The 14,011-nt window shown below is 42.4% G+C and overlaps 1 protein-coding gene across 1 annotated transcript in view; it reads right to left on the reverse strand.

Annotated features, from left to right (window-relative positions):
- Positions 1–1,186: 1,186 nt before the first annotated feature.
- The window catches only part of YPEL2 (yippee like 2), a 59,553-nt gene continuing 46,728 nt past the window's right edge, over positions 1,187–14,011 (reverse strand). The window contains exons 4-5 of the mRNA XM_016123073.2: positions 13,234–13,342; positions 1,187–9,512 (exon numbers count right to left, since the gene is read on the reverse strand). Coding sequence (XP_015978559.1) covers positions 9,423–9,512; positions 13,234–13,342 — 199 coding nt within the window. The 3' untranslated portion in view covers positions 1,187–9,422. The remainder of the gene's footprint in view (positions 9,513–13,233; positions 13,343–14,011) is intronic.

Genomic DNA, 14,011 nt, shown 5'->3' on the forward strand with positions numbered 1-14,011 from the left:
TACAGGTGAGTCAATTGAGCCTCAGAAGGTAACCGACCTATTCAAGCTCACACAGCTAACGAGGGCCTGAAAGTCTGCTTTTTAAATCCCTACGTGATCTTTATAGGCATTCTCGAGTTGAGTTCTGCTTTCTCAGGCAAGTCTCCCTCAGGCTAAACCTAGGTCTACCCAAAGCAAGATGAAATATCAGATGCACTGGACACAACAGGTTCAAACCGGTTATCTCAATGGTGACTCTGACCTTCTCTTTGCAAGACGAATGCCCATCCGGCTTGTTAAACGGAAACTCCCAGAGGTCCCTCCTCAAGCTAGGTCCCAGAAGGTCAGTGGCGCTCCTTCTCCTCAATCTTCTACCTTCGGATGGCTGACATTCTCGCTGGTACTATTTCTTTATAATATCATTGAGATATAAAACATGAAAGGAAATGTGAACCTTAGGTAGGTCTCATCACCATGGAAACAACTTCAAGCTCGAGTGCCTCCAGGAGATGCGGGTGCTGTTTTCCAACAGCCATGGCAATAAGCAACTAAGAACTGGTCAAAGCTAAAAAAAAAACCTCCTGTTGTATTAGTGGCAGTTTGGGCAATAAATACAGCATGTTTAACATAGGATTATGTTTATAATATGATCAGCAGCATTATCAACTTATATTCTCAATTTTCAACACTATGCTGGCTTGGTACATGCAGAACATGCCAGCCAAAGGAATGACAACCTGAATTATCCTACTTTTGTGAAGTGACATTTTAAACTCTATTAAGGTGGTTCAGAGAATGTAGTAGGAAAAAAAAATAAACAGTAATAAATTTCAAGAACATTCTGTAGATGCGTTTTTGCTTCTGGGAATGGGAAACCAAAATTTTCCCAAGAGACTCCATTATTAGAGCCATAAATAAAACATCTCTAATTCAACCGCTTGGTTGCTGTGCTTGCACGGCCTTGCTCTGGAGGAGTGGCTCCAAATTGGAGGCAGGCAGTTAAGGGGAGGCTGGGACGTGAGTGAGTCTGAGAGCATTCAGTTTCTCCCTCCTGCGGCCTATACATCAGACTAGGGTGCAAGGATAATGACCTAGTTTTGCTTTATTGAAGACCACCAAAGATGGTTACTATAAAAATTTCAAACAGGATCCTAAAACTCAAGGATGTTTTTCTAGCTGATGCTCTCCCTTTTTTTTTTTTTTTTTCACTCCTCCATAAATGTACATAATCTCGCCTAGAAGCAAAAGCAAGTAGCATGGTGCAGGGACCACTGGCCTGATAGCTTAGTGCTCTGGGTTCCAGTTCTGTTACTTACCAGGCCTACAACCTACTGCTGGTTTCCTAACCTGCCTGGGTGTCAGTCTCCTTTGTAGAGATGGATTAGAGAGATGAATGTTGGATCCTAAATGTCCTATATGCAAGCAGTGCCACCACAGCGAGTTCCTTTCACTGTCACTCGGCAAAACAAACAAACAAAAGACCAGTGACACTTGCTAATACTGCCTATTTGGTCTGGGCAATGTACTGTTTTCCTCACAATAACTTACATCTGGTTGCTGATATCTCTGATTTACAGACGATGGGAACTAGGGCTGAGAATTACAGCGACTTCCTCAAAATGATCAATGTGTAAGCATACAGCCAAAACTTCAAATCCCCATCTGTCCCACACCAGAGACAATCTTCTTTCTACTTGACCCTGCTCATTTCTAAACTTGGAATAAATCATTAACATGTTTTTAATTTAAAATAAATATAACTCAATAGTTCTGTCAGTTTTCAAATAATTTGCTAATGCCTTGAAAAATTCAGTGTCTGTAGTTATTCTGTCTCATTAAAATGATCCTATTTCACTTGAGAATTACAAGTATCTTCAAATGACATGAACTTTTTAAATCCTTGGCTTGTTCCAAACTGGTCTAGAGAGTTAGTCCTGAATAGCTCCATAGAGATGTTGTCATATGTTGGGATACTTCAGTCACTTCTGCATAGGCAAGTTTTTGGATTTTTATCTTTTAAAGCAGTCTGAATAACTGAAAGCAACACTTTTTCCCTTCTCTGAGAAATATAAAACCAACAGGTGCTGCAATCAACGAGCCTGTAAAATAAAGGTATAATACAATTCTACTCTTCTCCAGTTCCAAGCTCTTGGCTTCCACTGAAAAAGCCAAGATTTTCATATCATGAAAATAGAATAAAACATAAGAGAATAAAATAGCCATGAAAATTTGGGTGTGTGCTTAAATCTGTCAGAAAAGTTTCCTATTTGGTAGTTATTCCTATTTCCTGAGTGGCAAACCAAGGCCACAGACAGGGTGTAGGCTACAGAATCAGAATAAGAGTTACAAAAAAAAATCTTTCACGGCATTGATGCTCTCTGAGCTTCCGTTTCTCCTCTGTAAAATGGGGATATCTGCTTCACGGGATTATTGTGAAATTAAACAATGTACATAAATAGCAAATACAATATTCTTCTTTATCTCATTCCCAATTCAAAAGACTTGAGCAATCTACAATAATTATTATTTCATTACTGATGCCTTACTTTATACCAGGCACTGAGCTGAGCCCCTTCCATAAATTATCTTTTTACTAAGGGAAACAAGTATTTCAGACCAGGTGCTCTAACTCCAGAGCTTGCCCTGTGCCTTGTTCTAGGGTACAAGCCATTTATTGGGTTCAGATGAAAGAATTTATGAGCAATTGCTTCTGTAGGAAACAGCTGCCTGTGAGGGTCGTGGGTGGTGTGGGTGGATACTTGGCCAACAATAGGGAGGGTCATACATAACTTTCCACTCTCCCTCTCTGCTCAATTAGCACCACTGATTTTTCTGCTCCCTGGGGTTAGTTTCCTGACTAGACTAGGCACATTATGTCATAAAAAAAAAGAAAAGAAAAAGAAAGAAAGAAAAAGAAAGAAAAGAAAAAGGAAAAAATGCTTGTTAAATAAATGCAAATAAAAAATTGATCGCTGTGGTATAACCATTTCACGCTAACCTCATCTCTATTCTCCTCTTAGGAATACTAACACGTTAAACAGATTTTTTTAAAGCTGTTAATTCTCTACCATCCATATTAACTCAATGTTCGCCAAATCATTTATTAAGAACCTACTATTAATCGAGGGGCCAAGGGTTACATGCGACTCATTATGGAGTATTCGAAAACAACAAAGCCCACCTATATACTCAACTACTGAACATACAACATTTTTCAGACAGCATTGACTTTCGTGGCTTTGTTTACATTAACTTTCGAATTTGCATTTCCTGAATCTTTACTTATTAAGCAGTCCTGTGGGAGACTGGGAATGCGTCCTGTGAAGCCACACTAGAATTAAGAAGCCTGGAGGAAGAGAGAGGCTGACATTTAGAACACAGTATAGGAAACGAGCACAAGGCTGTGAATTCAGACAGGTTGAGTCCTGACTCTGTCACTGACAAAGTAACCTTGCAAAACCTCAATCTCATCATCTATGAAGTGGGGATAGTCCGCCTTTAATTGAGAATCAGCTTTTTCACAGAGTGGTGAGGACTCCTAGGACATGTGAGGAAGTACCTCATCTCAAGGATTCTGACACCCGACACAGGGTCTGGCACAAACCAGGCACTCAATGAACACAGGTGTTTTCCTCTCTCTTTCTCCCAGCGTCATCTCCTGGACAGCCACTGTGAGGTCTAAGCCCCAAGGATTGCTGGTTTGAGACTGGTTGTCTCCTGCCCCTGTTATCTTTTCTCTCCTCTCTGTCTGCCAAAGGCAAACAAGAATGAAATGATAACATGTACATCCACTGAAGCAAAACAGGTCACAGGAAGATAACACACTCAAGGACAAATAAAAGTCAGCCGTTGCTGGGCCCAGATGGGTAGGTGGAAATTCACATGAAGTAGAGAAAAGATTTCCTCTTTTATTGGGAATAGGCTTTTACAATATTATCACCTGTATAAAAACACACAAACACATACACACACTTGTGTAGTTTTATTATTTTCTTTCTTTGTGTTTAGGCTGCCAATGCAAGATAAGAACTCATAAGTTCTGGGGGCAAGCTTTGGAAAAAGTACTTTAAAATACAGTACAAATTGATGATGTCTAGGGAAAAATGTTTAGCCTGTTAAATGAAGGCACAAGAATATAAAACAATGCTTACAGCTTATGGCTATGCAAGATGGTGTGTGTGTGTGTGTGGACAAGTCCACGGGAAAGGGACTCGGAAAACAAAAACATTTGATTGATTAAGATGGTTGAACTGCCTCCCCCCAGGCCTGGAATCTAACGGGCGTTTAATAAACATTTGTTCAATGAGTGAAAAGACTTGATTTTCCATAAATTATAATTGTGAATATTTATCTCCCTCAGTTAGGCAATTACTCAGAGATAATGCTGCCTCTTTTGAATGAAATTTTTTTGTTTTACTTTTTTTCCTTTCGTTTAATGCAATCCTATCTCCATCAAAGAAATTGGTATAAACAGAAAAGCTTGTGGAGTCTAAAAATATAGGGTTTAGTAGACAGAAATGATAAAGGTCACTTGTGCATTTCTAATAGCTAAAGCCAGAAGAAGCACATTTGTAGATAAGTAGACAACTTGATTTTTTATTCATTAATTGGCCAACTGTCTTGGAAAAATAACCCCTTGGGGTCTCAGTTGAGAGATCTGTGAAGGGGGTTAGACAGGTGACCTCCTGCAGGCCTTTCAGTTACTTTACATGTTAAATGTCAACATAAAACTTGCTAAGTCAATTAAGACAAATGAGCCCTCCAAAGAATATTTGAAAACTTTATTTTCTCAAATAAGCACCAACACAGATCAGAAATATGACAGAAACAATGCACTTTTCTCTAATACTGAATCACTATGTACAAATACAGGGAAAGGTGAAGACAAATTATTGAAAATAATTCTTTGTAATTGAAGCAAAGTGACCTGAAAAATGCGAACGACAAAAAGATAAACCAAGGAAAGAAAGAAACAAAACCCAAACCCAACAAATACAGTCTGTAAACACAAAGGTAACTTCTGTATTGAAAGACAGTCTCTGCAGCTTGGAGAAGGGAACCAACTCTCAGCTTTGCCAAAATGTTACACAAAAACATATGGGCAGATAGAATTTGGTAAAATGAGAATAGCTTGTTTCTTCTTGGCTTTACCTTTCACTATGGCAGATTTCATGACTGTATTTTAATTTTAAAAATCAAACATCTCTTTCCTCTACCTAGAACACCAGCAAGTTTTCTCATTTGAGGCAGACTCTTTTTAAAAATATGTTAAGTTGATCATGTTCAAGATTTCTCAGCCTCTTACTGAAACTGAGGCAATATTTCCTTTAAAAAAAAAAAAAGCTGTTTACCAACAAAGTACATACGTTATTTTATTAATGTTCTTTCAACCCAAACCGGTTAATGTTTATTTAACAAGTGGCTTCTTACAACAAGTGGAGCCCTGGGGTATGTGACAAACACACTCACATCTCAGAAACACCGATATAACTCTGCTCGACCATCACAAACAACAGATTTCCTTTACAGTCTGTAAAAGTTGAGCACACGAAGGAAGAAAAAGGAACAAACCAGCAACAGTTCCAAGCTCAGGAAAACAAAGTCCCCGTGGTTTGTGCTGTTGGTCCACTCAGAAACAAAACCGCCACCAGAAAGTGAAGAAAAACCTATGTGCCCAAGGTGTAAACTGTAGGTATAGTGTCCCCAACAAAAAAGAAAACAGGAGGCACAATCCAAAGTGCTTTACACACACACACACGCACACACGCACGCACACACGCACACTCCAATTTGTTGAAAATTCTTCCAACAAGAGCAATCACTCTAAGTTGTTACTAAATTTATTTGATTTTATTTATTCTTCTTTTCTAGCCAATACTTGTGCAAGAAAATATTTCAATTCTCAACCTGGTAATATAATACTTCAGAGTCTGTTCTACTGGGGGAAAAAATACAAAGAAGCATTTATTACCTCCATCCAGACTAAAGGGATGAGATCTTTTTTAAAAAAAGAGTACATTGGTGATCACTGTTTCCCTTAAAATATACTTCAAGAAATGCAGAGGAAACCATAGAATTTAAAAATGAAAATAAAAAGTGCTCTCAGGGGATCTGAGAAAACAGCACCAAATATATTATTTAAAAAATTAAATAGTATTTACAAAAGTATATTTCACAAGCAACTGTTTCTTTTATATACAACCACTTGAAAATCTTTTTATAAAGGGGACACCTCTTTTTCACACACTGATCCACCAGGAAAGATTTACTTTACCCTATTTCCATGATCTTACTGTCATAGGAGTTGGGGCAGCATTCAAGTCAGGCCCGCTGACAATCTGTGAGCTTCAATTGTGGCTGTATTTGGTTCATGTCAAATCAGCCCATCAGCAGCCTGAGACTAAAACCAAGGGTGGGACAGGGGGTGGGGTGTATTCCAGAGCCACCGAGGCCTTATGACTGGGGTGGCACGGCGGGAGATGGAACTAGAGAGCCTGCAGCTGGACTTCAGTTGACGACGGAGGCAGCTGCTGGCTGAGGTATAGAACTCCATGCCTTTCCCTTTCCCTCTTCCCCCTTTCCTTTTTCCTACTCCCTGCACCCCACCCTAAGTTTTACATCGAACTCCAATTCCCTGAACCTACCAAGGGTAAATGGATGAGGTCTTTGGTTATGCTCTGAGTTAATAATTTGGTGAGGAAATTAAAGAATGAACTGACTGAGGCCATGAGTTGATGGGTCTCCATTGCTCAGCTGAAGTCTCTCCAATATTACTAGACATTAGACAGACAAGCCATGAATGGAGCTAAAGTTATAAGAAGCACTTTTGGTTTCATTGACACAAAGGGAAAGCCTAATGAGTTGGGTTTTTATTTTCCCGTAGTTATGGAAAAACCAACATTTTATATTCAGATCTCTCGCACCAAGTATGGCACCGGGCACCCACTGGATGCTTAATGGATAGTAACTGAAAAAAACAAAACAAAACAAAACAAAACCAGGGTCTCATTGGAGCCCGCTCTGACCCATGCAACAATCAGAGGCCCCGCCCCCAAGGAAGAACAGTGACATGTCGGTCTCCTCTGCCCATTGACAATTAATTTTAGGGCACCCCATGCCTGGTTTCTGTGTCGCCAATTTCCATTTTTAGTTTTGAAGACCTACCCGTGTTTGACCCCCATTTTCTTTTTATGGAAAGGAGTATCAATAGCCAGGATATTCCCTGAGCAAAGGGGCTAATCAAAATCCATAAATGAAAGCCACTACCTTCAGTGGGGACGGAGAGGGGAATCTATGACTTCTGTGCTGGCGAGCCAGCTTAGGAATGTGAAAGTTGAAACGTTTTTTATTGAGCTCTTGGGCCTGGGAGTGCCTGGGAGGCAGAGCAACTGTTTCTGTAGGAGCAGAAATCAAATGCTTTTTCCGAACCTCGGTCTGCTTTTTAACAATGTGGGGAGAACAGCTTAATCTCCCAGGGCTGCCGACTGAAGCCCTGGAAAATGTGGGCAAGGAACCTTGGGACATGAAATGCAATTTCTAAGAAGGCGTTCACCTTACAGAGGCAGTGTCTCCTGCCGAACCTGGAGCTGCCCGGCTTCCCGTCAGTCCTGCAGCCCACCACCCCCGGGCAGGGCCATGCCCCCCTCAGGTACGCCCTCTGCAATCAGCACAGACACAAAAAGGCGTTTCCCTGTGAACTCTTTCCCTGTGGGAATCTGGTTCAGTTCTGGAAATATCCTGGCTTGGCTGCTTGAATCTTAATTTAACAGATTCTCGTCTCCAAGAACTCACTCTTTTGGGACTTTTAAGGTGATTATTCCTATCGGATCGGCCTACTTGGAGAATGAAATACTGAGAATTAGCTAACCTAACCTACACATATCTGAACAATAATATTTTCAGTCTAAGCAGTGAAATTAACTCAGTTAAATGAGTTTCGGTCATGCACCACATACTGGCTGAATTGCTGTAGAACAGACTTCACAGTGTTGATTAAATGTAACAAACTCCTCTCTCTCATGAGTCTTACAGGGATTTGTTCTCCACTTCCCCCTAATATAATGAACTTTGGATGGGGAGGTGGGGACTGGGGGCTAATATTGGAATTTGTAACTTGACATTTGACATCAAATCTACGCCCTCCCCACTCTGACAGTTTTTTGTCTCCACACAAAACATTCAAGTCCAAGGAGAACAGCCAGGGGCACGAGGAATCTACCAGCCAGGCTATCACTAAGCTCAAAGCCTTGGGACTCTGTTTTCCACAATCTATTATGATAGAAATGAAGAAAAACACCCAAAACTCTATGTACAAAGAACTGCTGATCTCACTGAAGCTACTGCATATGGAAGAGGAAAGATGCACCTAACCTGTAATGGTTCAGACCGAAACCGCTCCCCGCACTGCCCCACCCCACCCCCGCCCCTTCCTTGCTACAATGCTCTTCTCTTATTAAGGGTCAGGGGAAAAGGCCAGACAGTCAGAAATGCCAACTGTTTCTACATTTCTTTTTCCTGGCCCAATATCTGAGCCATTTCTGCAGAAGCTCCCAAACTGCAGCCCCCTTTGTTCCCTGTTCTCCTCGATTACTGATTTTGCTTGGTTCCTGGTCAAAGCCTTTGGGGTATTTGGATCTTGCACCCATTGCAAGCGGAAGTCCGCTCTCCCCTCACCTACGGTGGTTGAGGAGGCAGAGGATTACGCAGAGGAGCAGTGAGAGATCAGTCATCAAAACCCATCTGGGCTTTTCCCCAAGTCACTCACTGCTGCCAAGATACCTCCCAACTCGGCCCAGGAAGACCAGGCCACTGCCCTGCCAGCTAGAATTAGGGCCACTTCTTGTGCTCACATGCTAACCTGGCACGTCCGGTGTCAGGAACAGAAGCTTCTGATCAGAGAGAATACAGTCATGAGGTATTTTTTTTTTCTTTGTCCTTTTAGACAAGTCGGTTATTTCAAGCCTAAGTTACTAGGTCTCCGGGAGCAGCACAATTTTGTTCCTACCTCTACCCGCCAGCCCCCTGCCCGCCCCCGGAACCCTCGAGGTTCCCCCCTTCCCCTCGTCCTCACACCCCCGTGCTGTGCCACTGCTCTCCTGACAACAGGCCATCAGGCAGCTCTCGCACAGGCCCTAGGGCCCTTTTCAAGGTGGGCTGCCGCCACGCGGTCACACATCTGTTCCTTCTGTTGTTTTGTTTTCAGCCAACACTAGAACAGAGAGAGAAGCCAGGATCAACTCACAAACAGATACAAAGCAAAGAGACAGAGAGACAGTGATTTAGAGGCCGGTCACCAGAAAGACGGCGTCAGGGTGGGAGAATGCCCCAGATGGCAAGGCCCCTCAATGGATGGAACCAAGTGTTCAGTCACTCTCTCACGCTTGGGTAGAATGTTCAGTTGGATGGCATTCACGTGGACACTGGGTTGGGTGGATGTGCTCCGATCAGTCCCATCCGTTGTCCTTGATCATGTGTGCTAGCTCGATGATGTATTTTCCTTCTTTATATTTCTGGCTGCTTTCAAAGGCATGTTCCTAGGAAACACAAAAAGAAGAGAGAAGATACTGGATGGCCAAAACAAGCAGGTGACTTTTGTAACACAGGAGCAAAGCTGGGGCCAATGACAGGCAGCATCGGGACCACTTAAGTCTCGCCCCAGCTTCACCCAGACGCATTGAGAGAATCCCCACTACTCAAGCATGCTATGTCCCTTTCCATTAATTACAGCACTGAGGCAACACCAGGACTTTCTCCATATTATGAACTGAATTTAAGTATTTTGAACTTAAATATTCTAAGTATTTTCTCAATCTTTACAGTGGAATTTCTTTAGGATCGTTGCTCATTCAAGTCTTTGCCTAAATGTCATCATCTCAAGAAGGTCTTTCCCAACAATTCTACTTAAAACCACAACTTCCACTGCAGCAACCTCTCTCCCCTTTCCCTGCTTTATCTTCACAGCACTTACCACTTTCAAACGTACAGTATAACTTGCATATCTATTTTGTGTTGTGCCTCCCACTACTACAATATAAACTTCACAGCAGGCAGAGATTTTTGTTTGGCTTGTTCACTGCTGTATCCCTAGTGCCTAGAAGACCACTTGGCACATAAAAGGACTGCAATAAATAACTGCTGAATGAATGAATGCATATACATATCTTTTGTCTTAAGGGAACTTGGTTCCTGATGCTACCCAGAAATCTGCTCTATGGGCGTAACCATAAAGTTTCTGTGTCATAATTTTAAACTGTACTTCATTAAGCTTAGAGAAAAGACACTCAGAGAGAGAAAGTGTTGTGAGGCCGAACAGGTCTTCATTTCATTTCTTATCTTATAGTTTCTATGTCAGACGTGTTAAGTCTGTTTTTCCTTCACTGCCTTTCTCTAGGGAGACAAGAGCTATATTAACTCCAGGCTGAAGACTCTGTCAGCCCTCAAGGTCTACCCAGCTGCAGGGCCTCCAGAAGGAAAGCTCAATCAAAGCACCTGGCAGGTTACCATCCTAAACCTGTAGCACTGTGGACTTTCCCAGCTTTTACAGAAGCCCCACAGAAAGACGTCCTGCATAGGTGTAGCATCAAAGGGCTATTTTATTTGCAGACAGAGATACATAAAAACATCTCAGTGTATCATTAGTGCCATAAGATGGCTAAGCGCGAAGTACAGAAGCAGTGTACATCGGCCCTTCCTCCCGAGTCCCCATATAGGTAAGTGATTAAATCCTCCTGCCAATACGTTCTGGGGCAGTGTCTATAGGAACTGTATCTTCTGTTCTAGAGCTCAAGGGCTTTGGTTTTCAGAACAGGAGTTCAGACTTGAGTCTCTTCTTGAGAAAGGAAACATTCCACATAGTGGGGAAGGGAGGGGCACCACACACATACAAGAGCTGTGGGCTCAGCAATAATTTCCCTGACACTTCATTATTCCCCAGCTCTGTGTGTGTGCGTGTGTGTGCGCATGTGTGCCTGTGTGTGAGAGAGAAAGAAGGAGGGAGGGAGAGAAGAGAGGTGTACACAGCAAAGAATGTGGTTCGGGAAAAAGACCAACTGTTGTACAGTAGTGTGTTCATGGTAGAGGAGAGGAAAAAAACAAAACTAGGAAAGTGAGAGCGCATCTCTATTAAAGAAACACGCAAACAAAAAACAATAAAAGAAAAACAAATCAATAGCCCCCAAGCCACAGGGCATTTGCAAAATGTTACAACTGGACTCCAATGGACAGAGTACTACATCTGGAGTCTACAACACCCCAGACTGAACCCCATTTCTGCTTCTTAGTCCCAGAAGCATCACTTAACCATTTACAATTTATAAAATTATAGACTGTCTTTTCACAAAATTGGGATAATTATAAATTCTTCACAGGATTATTATGAAGGTCTGAAGAAACAATGAAATGAAAGGTTGGAGCACTGGGCCTGGCACAGAAGAGGTGTTCAGTAGATAAATATTTGGGGAAACAGACGTTCTCTATTGTCCTGTGAATATCATTATACTTGTTAAAAACTATTCTGTTTACCTGTGGCTTTGCCCCCTGGTGTCATGACTGTGAACACCCAAGGGCAAGGACTAGCTCTCTTCACTTTTGGATGTGACACAAACGCTTTCAATAAGGCTTGTCAAAAGAGTAAATCATTGTACCTGAAGTCAAGAACAAACCGAACTAATTCATATTTATCTCTTGCCTGTAATTCAGCACATGCTCAAAGGAATAAGATAACCAAGAGGCTGGGAAAGAGAGAAAAGACAGAACATTTCTGGATCACCCAGAGGTGGCCAGCGGCCATACTGAAGGGGCAGAATGGCCAAGGCCGGTTTTTCTCACAAGGAACAGCCAAAGCAAACATGGGGAGCTCTGGCTAAACCATCTTGGCATCATGAAACAACACGTCTAGGTTTTCTTTCTAGTCCAGAACATTCAAGGGCGACGTAGAAGATGGACTCTAAAGGCTGTGCTGCTCCATTGCAAACTCTGCCTGCAGCAGTTTTTAAGACCTTCACATTTCTGAACTTTATTTAAATGAAAGCATACTTTTATGCCTGGCTTCCATTGCCCAACATCTTTTTTTAAATAGATGTCATATTTTTAGAGCAGTTTTAGGTTCACAGCAAAAAGGAGCAGAAGGCACAGAGATTTCCCCTATACTCTCTGCTCCCACACAGATAACCTCCCCCACTATCGAAACCTTACAGAGTGGTACATTAGTTACAATGAGCAAACTGACATTGGCACAGCATTATCACCGTGCCAGCAGTTTTGACCACTCTTATAGGATCCTTCCAAAGCTAACAAACTCAGGTCATATGAGCCAGCCCCATACTGACCCTAGGCAACTGACAGGACAGGTAATTTGAGGCATTTTACATGGAACACATTGCCCTCCCTGAGACAGAAAGACTCATTTTTCAATATCCCCACAATGACAGAGAGGGCAGAGAAAAGCACTGTGAAAAGATCTGCCAATAATAATAATGGCAACAACAATAGTACAAGTTTATTTTCACTGAACATATATACCTCCTCCCACTCTGGCAAAGGACTGCTCACTCTCCCCTAGGTACCAAAAAGATGTGAAAAACATTTGTTTAGTTAAACAAGGAATGAATGAATGTCCAGCTGGGAAAGTCCAGCCATGACTATATCCGACAGTGAACCATACAGGGAGAGCCACTGAATTACTAATTAATCATGTTTGATGATGCACAGCATAGTGCCCAGGAAACTATGGAGACATTTATTGGGGCATTAAAGCATGGGCTCTGTCATCAGGCCATACTACCTGGACTCCTGTCCTGGTTTGGCCATGTAATGGCTAGGTGACGGTGCACACACTATTAGCCTCCCTAAGCCCCAGTTTCCTCATCCATAAAATAGATTAAAATATGACTATGCTCTAGAGATGCTGTGGAGACTAAATAAAATAATGCATGCCTGAAACATAGTAAGCTGTCAGGAAATGCTACGTTATTGTTATCATGTATTAAATTAAAAAGAGGTGTGTGTGTGCGCGCGCGTGTGTGTGTGTGTCTGTCTGTCTCAGGGCCAGGTGTGAAGGAATGAGTAGGAAGAGAGGACTATCAGTGAAAAGGGAAGAATGAGTGTGGCAAACAGGAGTGTGCTAGGAACTGCTCTTTGACCTCAGTTTCCTGTCCCGGCCTAAGACAATCCCGCAAGGCCAAAGAAAGCTTTCTTCTAATGTGAGGCCCCCTTCACGGCCCCCTCTCCACCGATGCGAGACTCCTCAGTACTTACATATTTCCAGCCCAGGGTGGTTTTGCAGTTCTCGCAGTAAATGTCTGCGACTGCATGCAGTCCTGTTAGCAACACTCGCTCTTCTGCAGGCCCGCAGCCCACGTTAACTCTATGCCAAGGGACAGAAAGAGAGAGAGCGAGGGTCATTAGTCACATGCTTATCATCAGTTGTTCAAGCTGAGCATCCAGCAAAAACTTAACTGAGCATAGCTGCCTCAAGGGAAGCCAACACCGACAAGGACATCGTCTATAACTGAAATCAATAACCCCCAAAAGGTGGGGGTTGAAGTGAATTTTCAGTCTGCAAGTTCGGATTCAATGGGTCTACTAAAGAGGTCTTTATGGTTGAGATTTTGCTTAGAATTTTTCTAATAAATGCTTTTAATCTTGTGATTTAAGGGGACAAACTGACAACCACATTGTGAAGTCCCTAGCCATGAGCACAGGCTTTCAGAGCTTACTGAGGACTGAATGCAGCCAGATGTCGAACATGATGGCTCAGCCTTATTCCGATCACAAGGATGAGTGAGCCCTGGGTATCAAGTATGCCATACTCCTCTCCACAGAGCATGCATTATCTCAAGCTGAACACACTAGATTTCCATTTTCACAGACCATCGGGCTTGTGTGAGCTTTACCTTCCTTTCTCAGGTAAGAGGCTATAAATGACGTGCCCAGTTAACAACTGAGGGCTGGGACAGACTGTGTATCTGCGGAAGACGATGAAGACTGTTCCCTAACTGGGCCTTCCCTCCAGCCTTAGGTCTTTCAGTGGGTG

Source organism: Rousettus aegyptiacus, unplaced genomic scaffold, assembly GCF_014176215.1.
Source record: "Rousettus aegyptiacus isolate mRouAeg1 unplaced genomic scaffold, mRouAeg1.p scaffold_m13_p_6, whole genome shotgun sequence".
Classification (NCBI taxonomy): domain Eukaryota; kingdom Metazoa; phylum Chordata; class Mammalia; order Chiroptera; family Pteropodidae; genus Rousettus; species Rousettus aegyptiacus.